The sequence below is a fragment of the Pygocentrus nattereri genome, chromosome 28 (genome assembly GCF_015220715.1).
Source record: "Pygocentrus nattereri isolate fPygNat1 chromosome 28, fPygNat1.pri, whole genome shotgun sequence".
NCBI lineage: Eukaryota > Metazoa > Chordata > Actinopteri > Characiformes > Serrasalmidae > Pygocentrus > Pygocentrus nattereri.
Window position 1 is genome coordinate 22534087 of NC_051238.1, and position 27984 is coordinate 22562070.

General features: G+C 40.6%; 1 protein-coding gene across 1 annotated transcript in view; it reads left to right on the forward strand.

Moving 5' to 3' along the window:
- The window catches only part of fbxl17 (F-box and leucine-rich repeat protein 17), a 356455-nt gene that overhangs the window by 235177 nt on the left and 93294 nt on the right, over positions 1-27984 (forward strand). Inside the window, exon 8 of the mRNA XM_017702746.2 lies at positions 13457-13533. Within this exon, the coding sequence (XP_017558235.1) occupies positions 13457-13533 (77 nt within the window). The remainder of the gene's footprint in view (positions 1-13456; positions 13534-27984) is intronic.

The window sequence follows — 27984 nt, forward strand, 5'->3', positions numbered from 1 at the left end:
AAAATAAGGAAATATCTGTACACTTTTGACTGGAAATCAAATAAATGAAGGGTGGTCTCTGACTTTTACATAGTATCGTACCATAGTGGATTAAGTCCTCTGCACATTTTGCTAGCTGATTTGTTGGCTCCATTAAAAATCCTCATGTTTTATCACCATATTTCCACTTCTTTCTCAGGAATTCACTCATAATGTTTGCTGTTTTGGTGCTTTTCTCAAAAAAAAAAAAATAGCCTGTAACTCTGCAGCAGTTTATCAGCTACACCAGCTTTTCTACACTATTGAATCCATGGGGGTAATGATCACTAATCTGACTCTGAGTTGGTAGAGAGGAAGAAAGATGATATTAATTTCTATGGTGAGCAGACATCTGAGGCATATTTTCTGTAATTAAAACCGGGCACTGTAATTGAAGCACCTGCACTTTGTCATGGTATCGGGAAATTACATGCCATGATGGGAGTTGTTTCTTCATCCTGCAGAATTTGTTGTTATAGACATTTTTCATCCCTTCCGCCACCTCTTCATAACCATTAGTTTAATGAACGCGCTCCAATTTAGTCGCTGCCATGAACATGGCAGTAATGTTGTTCTCCCCGCTCTGCAGAACATGCTGCGCTCTCATTAAAATAAATGGTGGTAATCAAAGTGCATGGCAATTAACAATGGATCACATTGAGTTCTCTTCTCTGGTCATCTCCTGTTTTTCTGGTGATATCTTCTCGGAGAGTTCACACGCCATAATGGTCTCAAACAAGTCCTCCTGAAGTGCGACAAGCCCTGAGGGAGCTACTCCAGACAGATATTACCATAAACAATGTCAAGTTGATGTTCCATGGGCTGCGTAGGTTGCAAGTTAAAACTTTAAGCAAAAGTTGGTGAAGTCGATTTGGAGTTAGTGAGTGCGATTGAATTTTAATTGGATCACAGAGACAAAGAATCTGGTCTGATGGCTAATTTAAGATGCTTCGGATCTATTAAGGCACCTAAGGTGCTTAGGATGTCTCTCTGGAAAGTAATTCTTGGTCCAGGAAACTCTTTTTTTTTTTTTTGAAGCTCAAAACTGTTTCCCAAAGCAACGTTTATCTGCAATAACTACTGTTGGTCTTGCTTGGCTGCTGTGCTCCACCCGCCTTCTTTCCGTCTCTTGTCTCAGGGCTGTATGTCTTATCACTGTTGGCCATGGGGCAAAGTCAGCTCCCTTGAGTTATGTTGTACTGTGGCCTATTGGAATGGGAGGACCTGGAACCCGGCTTCGCTCCATAGAACAGCAATTTAAAGCTATGATTTAAAGCTACCTGAACCGTCTTTTCTGCAAGAAGAACTGATTTAAACAGTGCGCAAACGCAGTGTTTGATGCTTTATACTATGAATATTTTTGCTTAAGTGTAAGTTAAAGTGCCAAAGATTGGTAGCAAAAGTGAATTATCACTCATTATTCAAACCAAAGACAAAAGAGATGTGTACAACCTCAGTTAATGTATGGAACTAGAAAAGAGCATTTCCAAAAGAAGAACTGTAAGCCAAACATTTTGTTGGCACTGAAACACTAACCCCTCGAATGCCAGGGGGTATTTTGCACGTTGATGAAATCAACATACTGTCCCAACACTTTGGGTGTGTAATACCATCCATCCATTTTCTAAGCCGCTTCTCCGTCAGGGTCGCAGGGGGTGCTGGAGCCTATCCCAGCAGTCATTGGGCGGAAGGCAGGATACACCCTGGACAGGTCGCCAGTCCATCACAGGGCAGACAGACAGTCACTCACACCCAGGGGCAATTTAGCATGTCCAATCGGCCTGGCTGCATGTCTTTGGACCCGGAGGAAACCAACGCAGACACGGGGAGAACATGCAAACTCCACACAGAGAGGACCCCGGTCACCCGGCCAGGGAATCAAACCCAGGCCCTCCTCGCTGTGAGGCGACAGCGCTACCCGCCGCGCCACCATGCCGCCGAATTTCTTAATTTTTTAACAGAAAGAACCCATTTCACCTCATTGTCCCAGTATTTTTGCTTCTTTCTGTACTTCACATGCCAGTGGCATTTTCTTACTGCACTGTTAAAATAAATGTATGTTATTTTATATAGTAGATGTACATTACTTTATAGGTTTTTCCTTTAAAATAGTTAGTAAATAAACAGTACTTGAGTTAAATAAATAGATAAATAAATATCTATACTACTGAGTACAGCCATCCCCTCTGGTCATTTCATGCAGTACTTAATCCAGCATAGGAAATACGGAGGAGAAGGAGGGGAAAATGTAATGATCAACGTTTATGAGGGGCATAATAAGCACATTTACTTCCCTTGTTTGTGCTCTGTTGTCGGCAGGCCTTAAGAATGATGGTCTAAGGCTTTTAAATATGTGATGAAGCTCCATTCGTTTAGCATAAGTGTAGGGGATAAATTAGATAAATGAAAATCTGTCTCATACATTGTGAATATCCTCTTCATTTTGAGAATGAAATGAATCTTACAGGGTTTTAATAAAGATGCTGAGCCATCAAAGATGCATGTATATCATACCTTTTGTTATAAGGGACTGCAATGCATTACTGCTATCGACCACTTAGTTCAAAATGAGTTGATTGAAGAAGCCAAACTTTTCTTTCTACTGTATAGAGTCTTCTGTGAAATCAAAATGTTTATGTTGACGAAGCAGAGAAGACGAATGCTGTTGGAGGATATCAGCGTCTGCCGCTGTGTGCATTGTTTTATGGGAACATATAAAGCAAAATTTACTACGCAAATAATTTCCCAGAGCGCTCTGTCTGTAGCATAAAAAGGCTTTGCTGTACTCCGCTTTGATGAGGGGCTCCCACCCTTCCATTTCATTAAGACCAGAGACAGAAGTTCTCAGATATATTTATAGGCTATACTGTGTTTTTTATGCATTTACCCTTTGGAGACCTTGAACAGTTGGTCTCTCTCTATTTCTTGATGCTTTTGTTCCTCTTATTTCTTACAACTCTATCAGAAAAATAGCCTGGGAGGTGTTTGAATAGCTTGTGCATGGCCTTGACGTTTTGTATGCGTTTGTATGCACCTTTAAAAAAAACTATCTTTGCTCTTCATTCCTGCCTTTTTTTCTCTCCTTCTCCCTTTTGTCCCACACTGCTGCCAGAGAAATGCAAGTTGTCTGACTGACTATCTGCATTCTTTGTGATAAATACAGCCTTTTGTATTCAGCTCTTATTGTTTTGTGTGGGGTTTTTTTTTTTTTTTATTTTTTTATTTATTTTCACCCAGTGCCTGTGAGTTTCTCTTGAGAAAGAGCCAATAATCCTCTATTTATTTGTTATAAAACATAGATCGAATTGTGTCTTTGAATGGAACCCATGTTTCCCTAATGTATTGTAGCATTTCTCTCAATATTTTCTTGTAATTTCATGAGGAATGACTGCCAGCCTACAGGATTATTAGCCTATGCTTTTGCCTTTACCACATTTAGGCTCGGTGCTTTGCAAGATTCTGTTTTTAACAAGCTGTGAAAAGGTATTTAAAATAGTCGGCTAATATTTGTCCAACTTGATTTAAAGCTATAAAATGTGAGGTTTTCATGAATACATCGATGCTACATGTGGATATGATGAAAATTTCCTTCAGTCGTTTTTCAGGGATGTGCAGTTTCTAGAAATGTAGAATTAAAGACTTTTCTTTCACTGCGTTTTTCATCCAGTCTGCGAAGTGTTGAAATCTACTGAGTAAAGCAGGCACTGCTGAAACAATGCGCTCCTCAGCAAGATTGATGCTGGTCCACCCTGTAACAGTCAGCTTAGTCTTCTCCCTTTGTGTCTCATTGCCAAGGTTTAAGCAAGCGTTTAAACAGACCCACATCTCTGGAACCTGATGGCTATATCCAGTGACTTTTAATCTGATGTAATTGCCTTGGAACTATGTTAAAGACTAATATGAAAACGTCTGATACGAGACACAGACAAAGAGGAAAGCATGCATCATATTTGTTGGCCTCAGAAGAAAGTGAGCTTGGCATCAGTCTAATGAAAAGCAAACATTCATACATCTTAAGTATTATTCTGCTTCCCTAATAGCAGCATTTGTTGCATTTATGAAACTTTGCCTGCAGACAATCTCACACCCCCATGTCTGCAGATACGCCGCCGGCGTCGACTGCTTTGATTTAATTATGAGCCAGAGACTACAGCAACATTCACTTTTTTTTTTTTTTTTTTTTTTGCAGAGATCCTTTCATTTTTCAGAGCAGTGTAAACCCAAAAGTCTGTTTTTGTCAAATCAGATTTGTGCTGCTATCATATGTGGACCTAGAAAAGATTTTTGACTTTTTGATACTTATCATAAAGAAAAATACACAAACCAGAATTCTTTGCTACATGTATGTATATTACGGTCAGCATAATCCAGTGTCAGCAGTGTAAGATGTGCAGAGATCTGTCCACAGCTTTGGTCTGTTCATGGCAAAGATGCATCACTTGCAATCGGACTGATACCAACACCAACTTTATGGGGCTGAAAATTCTGTTCAGAACTCTATCAGAATTCACGGCAGAGTTGGTTCTCTAACAGGAGGGCACGATATGAACAATGTTTGTAACAATTTGGTGCTAAAAATTAAATTTCCAAACTGCTTGATTTCCCTTTTGTTTGCAAGACGAGAAGAAGAGTTCTAGTCATTCACTCACCACAACACAAACCATAGTTACAGTTAGGAGAGCTAGCTTGCTGTTTTCAGTGTTAAATTATGGAGAGTTAAGTGCTTAAGCCAAGGTTGCACTGCAAGACCTTTACCTCAGTTTTAGCCCTGGTTCTCAGTCTAGCCATGTGTCTGCTTGGTGGGCTCTAGTCTGCAGATTGTGCGGCAGTTAGTGTCAAAAGTTGCAAGCAAAAAAAATGACCAGATTGCTTCCCAATTGTGTTTCAAAACATAGTATAGGCCTTAGAATATCAAACGTTTGATTTTTTTTTTTTTTTTTTTTTTTACCTGACTCTGGCCTTAATTATTTGGTCAGCATCTCATTCTGAATGGATTTAATTTAATTTAATATACTCAGTTTAAGGAGCAAGCACAACAAAGTGCGTGTGCATTAAAAATGTAAAATTACCACACTAATCACATTCATTTACATTCATGATCGTCTCACAAGTATGTTTTACCTGTTGCTTCTACTGCGTCAGTGCAAACAGCAGCAGCAGTAACCATGTTTCCGTGTTGGTTTATTTGTGGTTCCTAGTGGTAACAGAATGTATGTGAGTTCACTTCAGTTCAGCAGCAACTTAAATTCTGCAGTCTAGTCAGATTGTGTGAGGTGCCCAGGCCCCGTTCATGCCATGGTTTTTATGGGTGTGTGTCCAGGGGCCCCTACAGGCAATTATGAGAAAATCTTTGACATACAGTGGAAGCTTTAGTAGCGGCACAGCTACAAACATTGAACTGATTTCAGATTTGTTTTTGTGTTTGGGCCCATCATAAGTCTGATGTTCTCCATGCATTTCGTCAGTGTCCACTTAATTTTTTCCTCCAATCACTGCTTAATAACTATTCCACTATTCTATCTACCATTGAATACACTTTTAATTTGAAGTTCCAGATATTCGAAATATGCGCCTGAAGGATGTATATAATCGAGATCTGACAGAGTAGAGGATGACCATTTACAAAGCCTAATAAAAAGTGTCAGTCACCCAATTTCAGGAGATCTTTGTCTATGAACTCCCTACTTCCACGCATCAGAGGTAAATAAAATTGGAAAAAGAATTCCACACCCACTGTGGCAGTATGCTTTAGCCTAGATTTCTTGGCTGATTGTTTTTTTAAGTTTGCTACTCTCACCCGTCTTTGTTTTGTATTTCACCTGTCTGATTTTAATTTGTTGTCTTCATTTGGGTAAATATTTTGCTTGATGAGGAGACACTTGCTTTGTAGGGAAATGTTGCAATGGTTGTTGTGTTTATGTTAAACTATGCTCTTGTTAATGTGTAAGTAATCTAGCTGTTGTTTTGTCTTGATTGGAAAAAAAAGCACTTATATAGTGGCGACGTATTGTTAATAAATAAATAAATAAATAATTCCTGACCACCAGAAAAGGTAACCAGTTCGGGGGCCCCCAGATGTTTGTGCCCAAGGGCCAATAACTTTATCCGAGCCTACATATACCCAGCGTTCTATACTCTGTTGGAACTTTAAAAGTCATGAAGTGTATCCGAGGCTTTACACTAACTTACCCTTACTTATTTCATGTTCACTGTATGTTACAACAGAATAAACCTTTTGTTTCCTTTTAGGGTTCAAAATACTATTTAGAATTTAGGAAATAAATTTTTTTCCATATTAAATGATATGAAAAAAGTGAGGTCATGATAAGCTTTGTTGTATTGTCCAGCCTCAAGGTCAAGCCAAAAAGACTGGACCTAAATAATAAGGCTTGTAATATGAACAGAAATAGTGAAAGCCCTTCACTTTTACCTGTGGTCATCTGGGTCATGGCGAGGGTGCTGGATCTGCGGCTTGTCGCTCCATCTGGGTCAGCGTCATGTCTGTGGAGGTGCTGTGAAGGAAGCGAGGTAGCGGGGACCATCCATACATCTCTCATTTACCTCCAACGCCCAACAACTGACAGCTTTATTATTGTTTTTCCTGGGCTCTGCGTGACAGCACGCTGACACAGACGCAAACACACACTGACCCCTGCAGAGACGCATGCTCCCTCTCTTTCTCTCTCTGTCACTCTTTCTCTCCCTCTGCCACACGCACACACACACACACACACTTTCCTTCTGTAATATCACCCTGCGCTTTCCCCCTCCTCTCCCTCTAACACCTCTACGCTCTTTCTCTTTTAATAGGGACTTGTAAATAGTGTGACAAACTCTTGCTGTCTCTGTAAACAGACTTTTGACCTGAAGGTGGTTTTTATAATCTCTTCAGCTGAGACTGCAGTCGAGCCTCAAGACAGAACTGTTGTCGATTACTTTAATTAATGAAAAGCATTGAAACATTCATGAAGGCATCATTTAGCTTGCCAGTAAGAGACACAACAAAAACCCTTTCCAGATTTATTGCTTTTTAAACATGCTTTTAAACTTTTTTTCAGCATGTATATTCTTACTGAGCAGCAGAACATAAGTAGCTACAGCAGACAAAGGGCCAAATGTATGTACATGCACAGGCGCTGCGCAAAATATGCACCTGAATTTAGCATTCTGTTCAACAAGGCTGCATTTAGACTGCAGGCAAAAAAGGCCTAGAATGAATTTACTGCCCGAATCTGAAAGGGCTCCTTTTGTGCAGTGTCAAAATGACATGAACTGCTGTTTCCAGATCACATTAACTGAGTTTACACAAATGGCTGAAAAGAATGATTTATATATATATATATATATATAATATATTGGATTTCAATATGATATATGTAAAGGGTTTAAATTGGAGTTGAAACTATGAGCCCGAGTGTTTTTTTGCAGTTTACATGGTCACACCGAAAACAAGTCTGTGTCACATTATGAAACAGATCAGATTTGGGCCATTTACTGCGTTTAGTAGGTGCTCTTATCCAGATCCTGTTTGCTTTGTTGTCCACTTTTACCTGCAGTGTAAATGTAGCCTAAGACTGCAGCTTATCATGCAAACTGCACATGGCCCAGGCTGCTAACGGCTCAGTCATGAGGTGCAGGGTTTAAAAGAGGCACTGAAATAATGTAGCAGTCAAGGAGCTCAACACAAAGCAGATTGAAAGTACATCGATGAAAAGATTGCAGTATCAGTAAAAGTTCTTTCCCACCAAAATGTTCTGCAGCGGTGTTAATTTACTCTGGCTCAGAAAACAGAGGTTGTGAAACGTTGTTAAAGGTAGTCTCGAGACACACAAATTCACAGCTGATTTCACAGCCACAAGTTGCTCAGAATTAAAGTAAATTGAGTGGAATAATAAATCATAAACTGTGCAGTGCAGTTTTGTACATTGTACATGGGCGGAATTCATCTGAAACTGGTGTAAAAGGCCCTGAGTGTTTCTTCGCTTGTTTCTTGGCTTGTCCTAGATATTACCTTTATTATAGCATTCAGTTTTGCATGCACACGATTTGAATGGCGTTATATGTGCTGTCGGTGTGACAGGCCTTCATCATATGTACTGTGTGTTCATGCCTCAGTGTGACTGGCACCTTCATGTCTCTGTATATGTGTTTTCTCTTGATTGCTGTCAGTTAAGTTGGCGATTAGTTCTCCCCTTCCTCTCCTCCCCTCTGCACTCATTCCGTTCCCCCTGCTCTGCTCTGACGTGTGGCCTAATTGCTTGACGGCGGAGTGTCTTTGTTGTCATGGAAACTGCTTTAATGTCCCTTTATTGGACATCAAGGCCTCAAGTCATGGCTGGCCAGTGCTAACACAAAAAGAAAGATCTCACAGCCATTAGCAGACACACCTTCAGGAGAGATAGAGAGAAATTGCAGCAGCAGATCACAGGCATACAGTAACAGCCATTATCTAAAATGGATGTTAATGCACCTAAACGCTTTGATAATAATCCAAAAATATTAATGCTTGTGTTGTCTTTAGGGGTTGTTTTAAATAAATAATGATTAATTGCATTGTTTTGTGTAGCTGGTCACACTGTAGTCCTTTACAATATACAGAAATATTTTGTCAAAGTGTTTTATTGTGTCATGAGTGAACAAAAAAGCTTCATCATATTACTTTTGATAATTCACTTGAATTTTAATTTCATTGTGTGAATGCTTGAATGTGAAGCCTGTAGATTCTTGTTACAGTGACGGGGGGGGGGGGGGGGGGGGGGTTTCCACTTTGCGAATGCTTTTGTTAGTTTGCTACTTGTTGAAAGTTGCGCTGGAATGAGAATGTACAGATTCTGTCAAAACAGCATATAGCACATGAGTACCAGAGGTGGACGAAGTACACAAATCATGTACTTGAGTTAAAGTAGAGACACCCAAGGTAAAATATTACTCCAGTAAAAGTAGAAGTTCCTCAGTCTAGACCACAACTTGAGTAAAAGTACAAAAGTATTTACCTTCAAATGTACTTAAGTATAAAGTAAAAGTACTAAAAGAGTAATTCTGGCTCTGATCTGGTCCTGTTATCATTTTTATAACCAGACTGGCTTCATGAACTCATTTCAGGTGAAAGTCCTCCAGCGTCTCTCTTGGTAAACCAGTCTTTTAATAGAACGTCATTAATTAGTGACGCTGACGTCTATTAAAATGATCATAAGCACAAAACACTGAAGGTAAACAGTTTCCATCAGGGAGAACCGAGTGGCTCTGAAATCACTTTTTACACACAAGCAAAGTTTCAGTTTAAGATTTATTTGTAAATTAGTTACAAGTTGAATAAAAACTGGCTTTAAACTCAGGATCACAAATAAGTTTTCCTTTACTGTGTTGATCTGTAGGCGTCTGTTCATAAACACAAACTAACCCAAACTAATTTACTATAAAATGAAAGTGTTTGTATGAATTCAGAAAAAAAGAAACGCGTCAGTCACGACTGCATATGTGGACATATTTCTATATTGTGCTCTATTTACACAAAGTTAGGTTAGTTCATCATTTAGGTGACGCATGTGCTCCCAAAGTTTTACGCTGCTGCGCTGACGTTGAACCGTGTGCTGCACTGGGTCGGTATGACCAACAGGTCAAAACAAGCTCAGAACAAAGTGACCGCTGTGCCCTGATTGGTGCTCTGGCTTTGCGCTTCTTTTGCTTTGACATGTTACATTTTTATAAACACAGAAAACAAAAGGAACGACAGATTTCTCAAAATGTAGCGGAGGAAAAAGTCGGATATTAGACTCTGAAATGTAGTGGAGTGAAAGGAAAAAGTCGCCCAAAATGGAAAAACTTCAGTAAAGTACAGATACATGAAAAAACTACTTAAGTACAGTAACTAATTACATTTACTCAATTACTGTCCACCACTGTGCACTACTATGGATGGTCTGATGTAGGGCTGGGCAATATGACCGTATTTATTGTTATTGTGATAAATTACACAATATGTCAAAATATGCTTTTCTGTGCAAATTTTGGATAGTCATGTTTAATTAGATTTATTGCAGCACAGTTGTGTGAATCAAAACATTTTTCGTGGATAGCTGGTGTTTCTGTTTCTTCTTCGAGTGTTCCAATTTATCAGATGCTAGAAAAGGTTGTGTAACGTTCTTGAAATACAGTGATATATTTCATCCACCACTAGTTTAAAAGCTCAAACTAAGAAAATGCATTAATGACATTATAAAATAAAAGTACTTTTATTATTATTACTACATTAATAGCGTGCACAAACTTTGATGGCCCTACCTTCATTGTGAAGGAGTATGCTGTCTAAAATGTTAATGCCCATTAAATTATCTTTAATAGATAAAATTGCTTACTTTTGTATTCAAAACAAAGCAGCGAAACAGTTTTCTGACAGTTTTGTGGGCTACCACTTCATCTGCATCAGAAGATGCTTGTACACGGACAAACATTACTCTTGTCCAAGTCTTAGCCGCAGTATTTCACTGCCCCATGAACCACTTGATGATTCGCGGAATGAAAGCTCGACTCATTTCCATCACGCCAGCTCCTTTTAGTATGACACGGTCGTGCAGCTTCTCTTTTGACGTCCTCAAAATCAGATCCAGGTTGCCCATAAAAGTGCCAGTGCTCCTTGTTGATGTCAATCCTAATTAGCTTTGGTCTGACCCCTGAGCGTGGGGTGCTCTGTAACAAGCTCTCTGAGGAGAACGAGGCCCACTTGCCCTCCCCTCTTCGTCTGTTCTCTGCCGTGGATGGATGTGCTCATTTACAGGCCCTTGATTGTCACTAACGGCAGAACTCCGATAACTCAACAGTACATTACGATGCGAAGTGATTACAAGACGATTCTAGAAGGTTCCTCTCAGGTTCCTGTGCCGGGGCAGAGTGACCTGCCCGGTGCCGGCAGACCCAGCGGCGCTATTGCTGAGGTAAAGTACCTCTTTGGAGATGTGGAAACACAATTAGTGCCCCCAAAATGGTTTCCGTACATTAGATTGTGAATCTCGAAAGAGCACCATTTCTTGGGTTGATGGAGAAACAATGACTTTCGATGGGCTTTATACAGTGGTCAGAAAAGAGAATCCAAGTGAGTTTTGAGGATTTTTTTTTTCTCGCTCATCCACATTTCAAAATAAAATTTGAACTGGAAATGGAAAGTAAGGAGAGCCATGGTTTGAAGCAGAAGCGCCGAGAGGTCTGCCCTATTACACTGAGCAAGGCTCAAACTCAGTTGTCCATACCGAATTGAGTCCGTTCAGGTCAGTGCTGGAGCTGATAGGTTGATCTGTACTGAGGGAAAGAATTTAGAAAGCAAACATGTTCCATGTAATTCCTATAATGTACAGTTTAAGACGGCGCAGAATGTTTCACAACTTCAGGACCTTGGCCCACAATCTATAGGCTCATCATCTGTGAACAAAACCTGTGAGCAAGTCTTGATGGGCTACAGAAAAAATGTTCAGGCTATTTACATTTAGGTTTTATTTGACTGCTCAAAAATGTATTTAAACATGTCAACTGAGTTGACCTTGTATGTTCTGTGAATTGGATTAAATGGTTCAGATCAGAATGAAAACAATATACTGTGTGAGTTGTTTAGACAAAAGCTATTTGTTTGTCAAAGTTCATGCCAGAATTTTGGATTTTTGCAACATTAAATAGTTTTTAAATAGAGACGCTCAATGTCGTTATACATCACAATGCATGCAAATATAAGCCTCTCTTGAGCTCTGCTTCTTTTTGATTGAATGAATGAATTGAATGGATGAACTGTTTTGGGGTTTCTGATGCCTGGCAAATAATACCTTCCATTGTCCATGTGCCAAAATCAAACACATTTCTTCCCCATTGGTTTATTGCTTGTCTGCCATTATTAGCAGCAACTCATGCAGCTGGATTGTCTCTAAAGAATAAAATGTTAGAACTGGGCAGATTGTGTAGACCGTACGGTACTGACAAGCTGCTAGAAAGAGATGCATGCTCTGATTTTCCCTTCATTTGGAGGGAAATCATCATAAAAGATCATCATAAAAACACATTCCCACCAGCAGCAAACTGAACCAGCGCTTGCTTCAAAAAAAGCAAACCGAGACCCTTTATTTTTTGCGGACCATGGGTCAGGCGAACCAGAGTTTACTATTTAATTTGTAACGTGACATGCACTAAAATAAACTTAGGTTTATTCCCTGTTAAGCATGTGTTAACTTATTTTAACTTAGAAAATCAACAAAATTTAATTTTAGCCAGGGCGGCACGGCGTTGCGGTGGGTAGCACTGTTGCCTCACAGCAAGGGGGGCCTGGGTTCGATTCCCCGGCTGGGCGACCAGGGTCCTCTATGTGTGGAGTTTGCATGTTCTCCCCGTGTCTGCGTGAGTTTCCTCTGGGTTCTCCGGTTTCCTCCCACAGTCCAAAGACATGTAGTCAGGCCAATTGGACATGCTAAATTGCCCCTAGGTGTGAGTGTGTGTGTGATTGTGTATGTCTGTCTGTCTGTCTGTCTGTCTGTCTGCCCTGCGATGGACTGCTGGGATTGGCTTTAGCACCCCTCTGCGACCCTGAGGGAGAAACGGCTTAGAAAATGTGTGTGTGTGTGTGTGTGTGTGTGTGTGTGTGTGTGTGTGTGTGTGTGTGTGTGTAATTTGAGCCGTGTTTTTTAACTTTCCATATGACAATATATGTGACAGCGTAATATTCAATAAGATACATGTAAGGCTTGTCTGCCTTATTCGATCAAGAGCAAAAAAGCTGCAAACTGGGTGATGGATGTGTCAAAAATGAGGCGTGCAGTGGGCTCTCAGTGCTGTATTTACTGTAGAGGTTAATGGGGTCAAACAAATTGATCAGAATCTGTTTTGCTAACACACAGCTCATTAAGAGCGTTTAAAGGGACTCGCTTTACAGCCTTACTGTGATCTCCCCTGCTTTCCTCCAGTGCCCTCACTCCCAAGGGCCTGCGAGAGACTGCTATGAACATGGACACCACTTGCAGTCAACCTTTGAAGTCTGTGCATCGAGAGTCTTGGCACGGAGGCCCTTTTCCATGTGGAAGCCCTTTAGTTTTTAATCAGAGCAGATTCAGTTTAATTTTTAATTCTTTACCGAGCCCCTTTTTCCCTTTTTTTCCCCATTTTGAAGAGCAGATATTGAATCAGTAAAGAAGAAAAGCCTGCCTAAGTGTCACGTTTAATCACAGAGATGATAGGCGGCGTCTCCAGGAGCATGTGATGTAATTAAGCTCAGGTGGTAGAATTATGACCACTTGCATTAACAGCTAGCAGTGAGGGAATGTGAGCGGAGATGGTTTGCTTTCTGCCGCTACCTGCCTGTGCGTGCATATAAGCTGAAATAAAGCTTGATTCATTCATTCTTCCTGTCATCCTCTAAAGATCTGGACACTTGTTTTACTGCTTTTCCTTCTCATTTGCTTTCTTGCAGATGTGTGGAGATCATCGCCAAGGAGGGAAGAAGTCTCAAAGAGCTGTACTTGGTGTCATGCAAGATAACAGACTATGGTAAGGCACTATTTTCTTGTCTCCTCAGTCATCAGTCATCGTGCACAGATGGAGAGAGAATTCACAACACATCAAACTGCATTAGACCTCCTCTGCTTATGCCCCATGACTCAGCTTGCGTTCGCGTCCCTATTATTTTGGTATCATTGCTGCCATGACAAAATCCCATCTGTGAAATGGTAATTTTACATGAGGAGGGGAAAAAGTTATTAACTATTAACATAAATTTGTGAAGCAAGAATTTATTCCAAGTAATTTTGGGCCATTTCTTTTGGTTTATTGAAATCTACACACAATGTAAAGGATCGCTGATGTTCAGAAGGTGTTAAATAAATAAATAAATCTCTGATCATTTTGAGAAGAATGTGACATTCTGCCAAACATCTTGTCAGCTTCCATGACAGACAGACACCTCAAGTTCATCCTTTACCGAGAGGAACTCCACAATGTTGAAAAGCATGGCTACAGCTTTCAGCGTGAGCGCTGTAATAATGCAGAGCCTGTTGAAGATGGAGGGGCTTCAGTGGGATTGAATGATGAAAATCTTAAATCTGGCTGCCTGTATTTTAAAAAGCAAGGATCCCTTCGTGCCTGATTTGGAGTGGAAGTGGGAGACTTCTTAGCAAAAAGAAATGTAAATGATTTTTGGTACTGAAGCATGCTTATTAAGAAAATTCAGTTCATATCTGATAAACATGTTTCAATAATTCTTCAAAAGATTCACTGGCTTTAATTTACCTCTGTGTTAATGTGGCAAACTTTTATTCCAGATAAATTTGAGCCGTTCCTTTTGACCGTTTCTTCATGACGATAAGGGTTTCGTTCCAAAACATACTATAGACCACTTTCAAGGATTTTATCTATTTATTTATTTTATTTTATTTTTTTATGAAATGCATTGTTAGGAGTGGGCTTTACATAAACAAGAGATATCAATGCTATATTATGGTGAATACTACCTTTAGAAGAAAAACCAAAAGGGGAAATAATGTTCTTTTCAAAAATGAGTTATATCCAAAACTCTTACAAATTAATATGCTGCATTTTGAAATGAAGCTCTTATAAAGTGTTAAGGTTTAAAACTTTTTTATTAAAACTTAGATACCAGTCTAATATTATTCCTTTAAAAATGATTAAAATGAACTATTTTTAAATGAAGCACTTCACCTGAGATGAGCATCTAAAAGTAGGCTGTCATGCTTAACACATCACACAATGTGCGAATACTATTTCATGCTTGATTTGTTACAGGATTGACATCCGATCAAGAATTTTCTGCTAATATCAGTTTGATACTGATGCCACGATTTTACATCAAGGTTACGATGTGATGTCTTATTATTTTATTATATTTTATCCTACCAAACATTTTTTTTGCTTTGTTTGATGACAAATGGTGCTGTATTTGTGTGGTCGACTGTCAGAGAGAAAAGCCTGGTTTGGGTAATTGTCTGAACACACAGTGTTCCAGCTGACTTTCTGCCATACGCAGACAATAGCTGTGCCATTCTGATGCATGGTGACAGATTGTTATTTGGACATGAGTGAGTCTTTGTCACTGAGTACAGTGTACAGTGGCTCAGCTGGGACATTCTTCACATTGGACGTTTATCGAAAATGCGCCAGGGGAGGCAAGGGGCCTACGCCTGTCCTCTGCCTGAGGTAATGGTGACACATTTGGCTTTATTGGCACATAAACGCAGCAGCTCTCAAGGAGAAACTCAGTGCTGAGTCTCTTGTTATTCTGCCTGAGGCTGCCTGCGCAGGCAGTGCCCATTAAAGCTGAAGGGAACATGGATAAGCACAGACCAACTGCTTTGCTGAGATTTTCGGGAACAGGGAATACCCAACAAATTTGTTGACCTAACTATAGAGCTGCTGTTCAGTGCTTGTTTACTGTGGATTTTAGATTTACTTTGACTGCAGTTAACTTTTGTTTTGTATGTTGAATTAGGGCATTTGTATGTTTTGGGCACATGCCTGAGTACATAAAGACAGATCACATCCCTCCTACTGTCCACTGCTGTATTTATGCCTCCTGCCTGTTCTGTACCCACATAACTTCTGGCAAGTTGAGCAATCATGAAAAAATGCCCACCAGTCACAAGCATTATGTGTTTACCTGCAACACACTGGAACAACATGTGCAGACCTGCTTAAGAGGCACATGAAAAATTCTGTCTCTTTTGTGAGCAGAGAAGCATGTTCAGTGCCAAGCAAGGGGTTGGTAAAGGATTTAGGCCTTGGGCTGCAGCTGCTTTGGCATGGGTCACTCCAGTAATAACTACAGACGTCCAGCACCTGGGAGTGTTCCCTCCTGAGCTCCATAAGGTTTGGCCACGGCTAGGCACTTCTCAGTGAATCTCTGAAGGTGACTTTATTCCAACTGTTAAACTCACCCCTTTAATTTGCATTTATCTTAGATGTAAGATGTTAGAGGGCACTTTTAGCATTGCCAGAGTTTGTGTAGAATTTCATGAGAATGAGCTTTTAACAGGGATTGGTCAAACTCATAAGGATTGCCCCATCATCATCTTGCAGGTGACTTTATTCAACACATTTTCAAGGACACCTGTTTGAGTTAGCATGGAGTACATGCTCATGAGCTTTAGAGAAATGGCTGGTCACTCTCAAGAAATTTCCAGTTCATGATTTTAAAGGTGACTTTACCTCATGCTCTTTGACGCAGCTCTTTCAAGGTGAAAGACTGTAAGTTCTTTGGATGTCCCTTTTAGCACAGGCAAAGCTAGCATTGAGTAGGAGCTTTTGAAAGTGACTGTTCACTTTCAGGAAGATTCCCAGATCTAGAAGTGACTTTATTCTACGCTTTTTCTTTTTCAAGGACACTTGTTTGAGTTCTTTAAATGTCACTCAGCATGGCCAAAGCTAGCATGAAGCTTTACTCAATATGTTTTGTTTTAGCTTGTGGCTGGTCACCCTCTATAAGATTCCGGTTCCTTGTCCTGAATTTACAGTCGTGGCCGAAAGTTTTGAGAATGGCACAAATTTTGGTTTTCACAAAGTTTGCTGCCTCCGTTTTTTTTAGAACCTTTTGTCAGATGTTTATATGGTATAATGAAGTACAATTATAAGCATTCCTTACAAATGTTAACTTTTTATTGACAACTACATCTGGTTTAAGCAAAGACTTAATATTTACAGTGTTGACCCTTCTTTTTAAGACTTCTGCAATTTGTCTTGGCATGCTGGATATCAGCTTCTGGGCAAAATCTTGAATGATGGCAACCCATTCTTGCCTAATCAGTGCCTGGAGTTGATCACAGTTTCTGGGTTTTTGTTTGTCCACCCTCTATTTGAGGACTTGACCACAGGTTCTCAATGGGACTGAGATCTGTGGAGTTACCTGGTCATAGATTCAAAATTTCAATGTCGACCAATCCACTTGGTTATCACTTTTGCCTTGTGACATGGTGCTCCATCATGCTGGAAAAAGCATTGTTCATCTCCAAATTGCTCCTGGGATGTTGGGAGAAGTTGCTCTTGGAGGATGTTTTGATACCATTCCTTATTCATGGTGGTTTTCTTAGGCGAACCCACTCCCCTAGATGAGAAGCAGCCCCACACATGAATGGTCTCAGGTTGCTTCACTGTTGGCATGACACAGGACTCATGGTAGCACTCACCTTTTCTTTATCAGACAATCATTTTTCCAGATGTCCCAAACAGTCTAAAGGGGGCTTCATCAGAGAAAATAACTTTACCCCAGTCCTCTGTAGTCTAATCTCTATACTTCCTGCAGAATGTCAGTCTGTCCTTGATGTTTTTCTTGGAGAGAAGTGGCTTCTTTGCTGCCCTTCTTGACACCAAGCCATCCTCCAAAAGCCTTCGTCTAACTGTGCGTCCAGATGCACTCACACCTGCCCTCTGCCATTCCTGAGCAAGCTCTGCACTGGTGGTGACCCGATATTGTAGCTGAATAAGGCATAGTATCAAAACATCCTCCAGGAGCAACTTCTCCCAACAACCCAGGAGCAATTTGGAGATGAAAAATGCTTTTTCCAGCATGATGGAGCACCATGTCACAAGGCAAAAGTGATAACCAAGTGGATTGGTGAACTAAATATTGAAATTTTGGGTCCATGGCCAGGAAACTCCACAGATCTCAATCTCATTGAGAACTTGTGGTCAGTCCTCAAAAAGAGTGTGGACGAAGAAAAACCCAGAAACTCCAAGCACTGATTAGGCTAGAATGGGTTGCCATCATTCAATATTGTGCCCAGAAGCTGATATCCAGCATGCCGAGATGAATTGCAGAAGTCTTAAAGAAGAAGGGTCAACACTGTAAATATTAAGTCTTTGCTTAAACCAGATGTAATTGTCAATAAAAAGTTAACACTTGTAAGGAATGCTTATAATTGCACTTCATTATACCATATAAACATCTGACAAAAGGTTCTAAAAAAACTGATGCAGCAAACTTTGTGAAAACCAAACTTTGTGCCATTCTCAAAACATTTGGCCACGACTGTAGTTTGTACCTTTTTCCACTGCTCTTTCAAGGAGAGCTGTATGAGTTTTTAATGTCCCAATCAGCATGGGCAAAGATGGCACAGAGTGTATGAGCTTTTAAAGTGGCTGATTCTCAAGAAGAATCCATTACATCATTCTAGAGGTGACTTCAATTTGCACTTTTTGGCTTCTCTTTTTCAACAACACCCTGTTTGAGTTCTTCCAGTGTCACCTTCAGCATGGTCAACGCATAGAGCGATTATCTGGTCACCCTCAAGAAGATTCCAAAGATGACTTCATACTTTTTGCCACAGATCTTACAAGGACACCTGTGTGAGTTCTTTGAATGTCCCTTTTCCTATGGGCAAAGCTAGCATGAAGTTTATATATGAGCTTTTGAAAGTAGCTTGTCACTCTGAAGAAGATTCCAGTGCATCGTCCTGGAGGTGACTTTAGTCTACACTTTTTGGCTACTCTTCAAGGTACTTGTTTCAAGGACACCTGTTTGAGTTCTTCGAATGTTGCCAACATGGCCAAAGTTACAGAGATCCAAAGTACAGAGATCCTATCAGTATGACCCACATGAGCTTTGAAAAAAAAATGGCTGGTCACCCTCAAGAAGCTTTTTGGCGCAACTCTTTTAAGGACACCTGTGTGAGTTCTTTGGATGTCACTTATAGCTTGAGCAAAGCTAGCATGGATCACCACGAGCTCTGGAACATGACTTCGCTCACTCAAGAAGATACCAGTTCATATTCCATGCTGGGAATTTGGTATCATAGTGGAGCATAGGCATTGGTTCCACAGAAACTGCTGAAATTACTCACCAAAAATGTGAGATGAAAGCACCTCTCCCTTGAGAAGCTCAGAAACTTGACCTAATGTATTTTCAACCCACTTAAGGTAATTATGTATAAGCACCATACTAATGTGTGGACTCGCTCCAGGATCTCCTAGCCATTTGTTTTATCTCAGCAGAACTAATCCTGACTGTAATCGCTTCAGTCCTCCATCGACCCCTGCATCTAAGACCATGGCAAGGCCCAAGCCCCTGCAGCTTGATGAATGGCCACAAGATGAAAACAATACACTAATGACGTCTTGGAATGCACATTAAATATCTCTTAGTTTCACCTTTTTGACCACTTAAACAAGATTAATTGAGGATACCTGATCTACGCTTTTAGGAACTGCCCAGGGCCTCGTCGGGTTAATGTGTGTCCGGCTCAGACCATTGTCAAACGATACAGCTATTTTTGAATGCGGCAAATGTCTGTTCCTCTTGTCTTTCCTCCTAATTGAATGATTGGTGAATTTCCTGCACTGCTTTTGATAAAATGGGTAATAGAAATGAGGGTTTGCATCTGCCAAGCTCTGCTGCCTTTTTTTCTTTTTGCTTCCCTCTCCATTCAGCACTGTTGATTAATTTTATAAATGGCTTTTAGGAGTGGGTTTGAAATGGCTGCAATGTTCTTCTCTTCTAATGTTCTTTTTTTTTCCCTGTCATTCCTTTTTCTAGATGTTTGCTTTTAATTACCAGTCCTAGAAAGTGGGTGCACTTCAGTAATGCGCATGAAATTTCTGCCATTATGTACAGCTCAGCAGCTGAACAGCCTGCCACAAATAGAAGCTGAAATGGACGGAGTCCGTCCATTGCAGTCCCTCTTAGAAATGTACTGAAGTAACTTGCGCACTCCCAACTCGCAACTAGAAATGCTACTTCCATTAAGTCTTCCCTTTGAGCTGGCCAGTCAGTAATTGCATTGACAACAGGCTCAAAACATTGCCATTCTGGCTGGATTTACAGTTTAGAGTGGTGACGCATGCTTCCCTCTCCAGCAATGTGACCATTACGCCCTCATTGAGTTTGATTTAGTTTTGAGGCTGGAGCCAAAAGCAGCTGGGACCTGGCTCCTTGTGTGTCCCAGAGCTGCCTTCCCATGGAACAGATCGAGAACTTACCAGAGCCGCTGGTCTCTTTTACGGCCTCTACTGCTAAATGCAAACTTTCACAGCAAGTATTCATGAGTCTCAAGCGATTTCTTAGTCCAAGTTTTAGCCGTTCCATCAGTCCCTCATGTGCAGTTGCCTGAAATAGAAGCTATTTCAGAAGCACTGGCGCCAAACCTGAAATGCACTGTAAGTGAAAGCCCACAGTCAGGAGTCAGGAAGAATTACATTGACCTTGAGATCACAATTATTCTGACAGTGATGACTCATCTGTGGAGGATACCACACTGAGATTGCATTGTCAGTCTGATTTGTTTGTTATATTTCACTTAGCCTGTGATATGGGGGCAATCAAAATGCAGATCACATTTGAATAGCTTGCCAATGTGATGACAGATTACTGCGACATACAGACGAGGCCTGAGCTCTGTTTATTTCTAAGGAAAGAGGTACTGAACTAGCACTGGGGTGCAAATATGTATGTTTCTCCTTGGAGAAACTTATTTAAGGTGCACAGTTGGACTTACCTGCACAGTGTGTAAAGAGACATTGTGTGCCACCTGCCGAGCCTTTCAGAATATGAATCAAATGTATACCTTGCTTAAATGAAATCAGTCTTTCCACCTAGCCATCCATATTTTGAATACATTTTCTTGCAATTTGCCATTCATAGATGCCTTAATGAGCCATGTGGCGAGGTTATCGCTGCCAGGATTGCATGGCATAAGGCTGATTCTCATTATGTGCCCGAGTGTTCTCCATTCATTCCAGGCACGACGGATTGTTTGGAGAAAGAAAAAAAAAAAAGGCGCCTCTCAACACGCTGAGCGTGCCTAATGCACAGGTGCATGGCCTGGGTTAAGTAACCAATTTCCACGCCGCATTCTTCTGTGTTCCAGCGCATTCTAAAGCAGATCCGTTTACACGGCACCTCACGTTGCGCGTCAGCCTTGCTCTCAGCTCCGCGTCCCAAACGCTCCTGCTCTTTCTTCTCCCCTGAAAAGAACAAGCCCTGCTTCCTGTGCTCTTCACCTCTTTTTGGGTCATCTCCCCACCTCTCTGCCTCTCTTTTTTTTCTTTCCTTTTTTCTTCCCCATGACTCTTTAGAGCTAGTTTCAGGAGAAGATCAAGAAAGAGAGCCGAGGCAACGGCGCATTTCTGATAACAATACCAAAGACTCTTGCCTGGCTGCAAGCCTTTGATTTAGTATACTCAAATGAAACAGAAAATTGCTGTTGCCCACTTTTGTGACCAGAGAAAGGGGCGGGGGATTACAGAAAAAAAAAAAAAAACAGTCCATAGCATTGTTTGAAAAGTAAACAAAGGAGGCAGGAAATAAAAAGACTGCCAACACAAGATGTTGCTGGAGTCTACTCACCTCGCTAATGGACAGAAAAAGGCCATTTATTCCATTGCCAGCAGTAAAGTGACATTTTACAAGTAACCGAGCGAGGCTCGTAGCAGCTAAAGCTTACACTCACTGAGTGCCTCCGCATTTATTGACGCCCACAAATTTCCAGACAAATTGGTTTTCGCATCAAAATACATACGTCACATGTAAGCACTGTTGGATGGGTGCTTAAAGGAGTGGAAAGCTCGAATGAAAAGCATCTTGGATTCCTTAAAAGTCCTGCAGAAAACAGATTTGTCCACTGCCTCCATTTGTTGGGCTATGCAGTACGTTGCATCAAGCATCCGCCGTGTTGCTTTTATGCATTGCCATCTGGAATTACCTGGAGGCCCAGCTCATTTATCTTGCATTTCTTTGGCCTTTGCTTGATGCATGTCCTCTGGAGCGTAATTGGCATGTACGTTTGGTTGAACTTGGAAGAGAGTAGAAAGGACAAGCGACAGTGGTATTGCCAGATCATCTTGAAAATCCTCTGCTGATTAGCCCACTTGAAGTAGTTCAGTCTTAATGTACTGCATTGATCGTCATTTCTCCACACTACAATAGAAGCAAATCCCATTGCTCTGTCAAAGTGCACTATCTCTTAGTAGCATTGTATCATTGATTAATGTAAAGCGAATGAGTCAGTGCTACTGTTCACTGTGACATTTTCCTTCTGTCTCTCTCGCTCTCTGGTAATATCGCTCTCTGAATTTAAAGGTTAAAGCAGTGACTGGGAAATCCTAATGTTGAGGTATTTGCATGAGCAGTAACATTAGTGCAAGTTTTGTATGGAAGGCCTGCAAAATATTAATCAGAGCTCAGACTAGGCGTAGTTTTTCATACCGATGCCGATGCCTAGTTATAAACCTAAAGTGTTAGTGAGGTCATTTAAACTAGAAATGAGTGTGAGGTGCTAGAACTGGATGTGTTTACTGACCGCAGAGGATTTTGGACTAATAAAGAATATGCATAAATAATATGATTCAGACAGCCTGTCGGCAGTGTAGATTTTGGAGCAAGCAAGCTTATTGGCTCATTGATAAGACTGACTACGTAGGTGTTGAGCTTCACTATTGAATGCTGTGGAATTTTCTCTGTAACAATGAAATAATTTGGTCAGTACCATGCAGTTGTATGCAAACGTCTGGGCTGCTGTGCTCTGTTACATATTTAGTTGCTTTTCTGACTGACAATATGTTAAAACATCATCTACAGAGTACACACTTGCATATTTTATTGATCACTTACTGTACGGGGCAATCATGGGCTGGAGGTTAAGGAAGGTTTGATAACCTGAGCCGACAGGACATGACCGAGGTGCCCTTGAGCAAGGCACTTAACCCCCAACTGCTTCCCGGGCGCTATGGATAGGGTTGCCCACCGCTCCGGGCAAGTGTGCTTACTGCCCCCTAGTGTATGTCTTCACTAGTGTGTATGTGATGTTTCACTGCACGGATGATGGGGTATATTGCAGAGGTGAAATTTCCCCATTGTGGGATTAATAAGGGTCACATAATCTTTATTTGCTGAATTTAACACACTTGAGAAATTTAAAAAAATGTAAAACGTGGACTGCGCAAAAGTTTTGCCATATTTTATGTTTATTTGTTTCCAACGCATTAAACTGAGGAAGCAAAAACATGCAGATTGGACATTTGTTGGACTTCGATTGTGGGTGTGCTGAATGAGCATCAGTTTCATCTCTTTTTTTCCTAAATCAGCGTTTGCAGTAGGAAACAAAGTTGTGTGTGCATGTATGTATATATGTGTGTGCTGGTGTGCATGTGTAAAAATAAGTAAATCAATTCCAATATTTTTCAAAAGATTTGCTTGATTTGTAGTTAAAATAAGTCACAATAAATAATAGACTACTTGATTACAAATCAGTGGTTACAGTCCTAGTAAAAGTATGTTCAGTGGGTGAGTGGAGCTGGTAAGTAATGTAAAAATGTAGTAGTACCAGTTTGCATTTGATTTTTCAATATAAATTGCAAGCATTCTTCATCACATTTAAATCCTACTCTTCTTCATCCATGGCCTTTTTCACAAAGTCCAATTATTACCTGGTTGTAATGTCCCTGTGTGAGCACCTGAGCTATAGAAGCACCTGTCGATCCTCATTGTCCCCTTAATAAGCTGGAGCATTAAGTCTATACTTACAGGTCAAGCCTCTGTGCTCGTAAACAGACACATGTATTTGTCTGGGGATCATCCTCTGTACACTGATGAAAACCCGTATGGGATCAGGGAGGAGAGGTGACTGAGGGCGGGAGGATCTTGAATACTGTGGCACACAAAAAACCAGCTGGATGAGCTTTAGATATATGAAAAGCTAATCTTCTTATAGTAGAACTAACAGGCTGGATGATATGAAGTAAACATGTTTGTGCTGGCTGTCGGTAAGGAGCTCTGTGTGTGTCTTGTTTGTGAGAGTGTGTGAAGGTTTTGGATCACAGCACCACAGTGCAGTTCCTCTCCACTGTGGTTTGCCCATGTGCTTGTGTTTGTGCATGTTAGGGTTGGGTGATATGATTTTGTCACAGAATGTTTTCTTATCTGGACAATAGCAATATGATATAATGGTGTCATCATTAAATAAATCAGTAAACAAATGTTTTTTTCTAAGTTTATAATCCCTTCAAAGTTAATTAATTATGTACAGCTTCTTTTTAATCTTATATATCCAGGTTTAAGGCTGGAATTTTGGTCCGAACCTGAATGCAGTCCAGTAATTATATAATAATGGTCCAAGTCTGACCAAACCCATAGTACCATGTTTTGTTTTTTCCAAACCACATTATCAAGATTTTAGTCTGAAACCCAACATTCTATCTGGGCCCATTATTATAACCAATGGGAGAGCTGTGCTGGCTGTAGATGCCACAGAGAAAGAAATCCTAATTGAACAATTTTCTGCTTCAAGATTGTAAGAGAGGCCTTGAGGCCACTGATATAGGGCTTTATAATTGCAAGTAGTGAACCTTGCCTATAAGAGCTAGGCCTTCAATTTCAGCCATAAATGTAAAAAAAAAAAAAAAAGTGGAAAAACACCCCACCTCTATGATAATGCTCATTGCTGTCCTAATAGACCACTGTAGTCATGCGTCGTTCTGTAGTCATCGTTATGCCCATATTAGGAACTCCGGGGTCTAAGCCCCATTTCTCTTTGACCAGAATGAATAGGGTTTTTCAAAAAAGTCGCCTCTATCACACCCTGTGTTAAATAAAAATGTTCCAAACCCAGTACGTTTTGTCCTGTGTACAATTTTCTCCAGAATACCGCTGGATTCTCCAAATTACGAGGTTGTAAAAATCTATAATACTAATATTACTAAATCCAAGCTGCAGCTACTACACATCAATTTGATGTCACTATGATACACAAAAGTAAGGTGGGCTGAGCCTGTACTCAGACGAGTTGTGCTATCTTATTGAAATGTTCTACTGTAGCGCATATTTACAGGTATACTCGTAAATAAAACCTCTAGGTGGGATATTTGGATAGAGTAAAACTCCTTATACTAGCCGTGTTAAAACTACAAGGCTGAATGTAGCTTCTTTTTTCACGGCTTCTTGTGTGAATGTTCCCGTTCCACCTTAAGTGGTGCAGCAGCTGTGAGTAGCCATGACAAACATTACCAGACTAGACCAAATACTGACCTGCTGGTTCTGCAAAATAAGTTAATGTCACTCAGCTGTTCAGCGGAAATAGAGAAGCCTCCTCATATCAGGCCTTTCAACCCTCCATGAAGCTGAAGTCAGCTTGTTCAAATTTTCGAATAAAAAGCTGGCGAATGTTCTGAGAAAATGCCCTCAGTAAAACGTTACTGGCATTAAAATAATAATCAGGATATCCCGAGAGCCTAAATCAGTTTATTAGTGGGTGAGCAGTGATATTAAACTGAGTCTGTACCGGATCAGCCTGAGTGCAGGTACGTATGTAGATCGCTTCAAAACAAGCTAAAAGGAGCGATCTATCGTGTTTCAGTGAGCATCAGGTGAAGAGCAGAGAACTGCAGGGAAACCTGGTGATGTTGTTCTGACTCCTTTCCTTCTGCCCTCAGTCTGAACATGGAAATGTTTACTGCCAAAACTGGCTTAAGGAGGCTGCCAGTTTAATGACATGAATTCAATGCACAGTAACTTTAGCTCACATGCAGCGATATTCATATTTCTCTTTAATGACCTCGTAATTCGGAGGATTCAGTGGTATTGGAGAGAAGAATGTTCACAGGACAAAACGCATCGGGTTCTGAACATTTTTATTCAACACAGGGTGCGATGGAGGCGATTTTTAGAAAACCCTATTCATTCTGGCCATAGAGAAATGGGGCTTAGACCCGGAGTTCCTAATATGGTCATAACAACATGGTGCTGACTACAAAATGACGACACAACTACAGTGGTCTATGGAATTTTGGTATTTTGTTAGCATTGAGCTATTTTATTAGCTAACACATTATGCTGCTGCTCAGAATGAGCGAGTGATGTATCTAGGACTTGAGGTCTAGAGTGATGTGTTTTTCGTCCCACCCATTGGAATTCAAGTCACTTCCTAATTAAGCTGATAGTTAATCAAACATGTTTGGCCTTCTCTTTAAGTCTTGAAGTCCAAACCAATAAAAGAGCTCGCCTGGCCATATCTACCTAGATACCAAGGATGAAATTAGAGCTGGGCAGTACAGCAATATTTATCATTATGGCGATAAATTTACATCACAAAGAGAACATAAGTTGTCCTGTTTATTTGGATTCAGTGCAGCCCAGTGTGTAAAATATTGAATATAAATAATTTAATTCATAGTTTTCGAGTCTTTTTAAAACCTGGGCTTACTTTGTTCTACGTTGATGTCAGAAGTCAGAAGAAAATAAATATTGTGACATATTTTGTATCATTAAACTTCCTGAAGTGTCATAAAATTACAGTTTTGCCATATTGCCCAACTCTAGATGAAAATAATTCCCGATTGGCCAGTTTTCAACTTCACATTTGAAGGTTTAACCCTTTTGTCTCTGCCCTAGACTTACATTTACATTTATGGCATTTGGCTGACGCTGTTATCCAGAGCGACTTACAGTTTGATCATTTTACACAGGGTGGCGAAGGTGGTGTTAGGAGTCTTGCCCAAGGACTCTTATCGGTATAGTGTAGGGTGTTTGCCCAGGTGGGGATTGAACCCCAGTCTACAGCGTAGAAGGCAGAGGTGTTACCCACTACACTAACCAACAACCACTTAATAATAAAATAACAGTAGGACTGCAATGCAGAGTTCAAAAACAAGTATTATTCTACTGAACATATGTTTTTAGCTCTCAGAAATCATTTAAGGCCTGAATGTTCCTCTCTGGTAAAACATAGCGTTGACCTTACCATGCCCTAAATGATCGCATGACCAAACCATGATGGCAGATGTCATGTGACATAGCACGTCTACCACATTCCAATGAATTGTCATAATGTGTTATAATGTTTAATCTCAAGAAAGCGAACTAAAGAACTAATCGTAGCATGTGACATAAGTGATCATGAGATTATGATCAAACGTTATGTCATTTGTCATGACAGTTACCAGTAATGCTCACACTACACTGTTATCTTACTGAACAAAATCTGTTTTGGCATGTTTATGACATGGTTATATCATCATAGTTTCACTATCTTGTGTTTATCCAAGGAGGATGGCTTCCCCTTGTGAGTCTTGGCTCCTCTTTATGCTCTTAAAGAGTTTTGGTTAAAGAGAGTTAGTATTGTTTCACATTCACCTTTAGGTGATCACTGGGAGTTTCTGGATTTCTGTGAGGCTGCTTTAAGACCATATCTGTTGTAACATATAAAAAAAGCACTACATAGTATAATTTAATTGATTTGAATTCTTGTTAAAGCGTTAGCTCAGCGGCTATACAGGTCCTTTACTTGCTGCAGATTGATTCCATACAAGAGACAAGGCCGCATTTTTTCCCCCCAATAGTTCCAAGAGGTGTGCGTCCCCGGCTGAAGAGGAGATGTGGTACCACAGTAATACTGACATCATAGTTGGCATTTTGAATCCACCAGGGCTGCCAAATTGATTAGAATTAGAATATCATTTACATGGGATCCGGCCCCAGCCCTCTATCGCCTCTTTTATAGCAGACAAAGTCTTTTCTGCTGCCGGCCATTATTACCTCCTGCTTCACTTTCCCTCTATTCTCTGTTCTTTTCTCTCACTGCACTGCGCTGAGAGAGCGAATGAGCGAGTGTGTGTGCAAATGGAGGATGGAATTGCTGTGTGTGTGTGTGTGTGTGTGTGTGTGTGTGTGTGTGTGTGTGTGTGTGTGTGTGTGTGTGTGTGGGCTAAGTGCTGAGAGAGAAAAGGCTCTGCAGGTTGGACGTGTAATCTGGCCCTCTTAGTACAGTCAGATAAGAGCAGCTCACTGCAGCTCACAGCTTTCAATGAAAGCAGTAGCTCTCTCTCTCTCTCTCTCTCTCTCTCTCTCTCTTTCTTTTTCTCTCCATCTCTTTTCACCCTCTCTCTTTCTATTCCTTTGTCCACTTTTCTTTTTTTTTCTTTGTTTCTCCCTCTCTTCTCGCTCTTCTTCTGTCTGTCTGGTGGTCTGTCCCTGTCTCTCTCTGTCGCTCGCTCTCTCTCTCTCGCTCT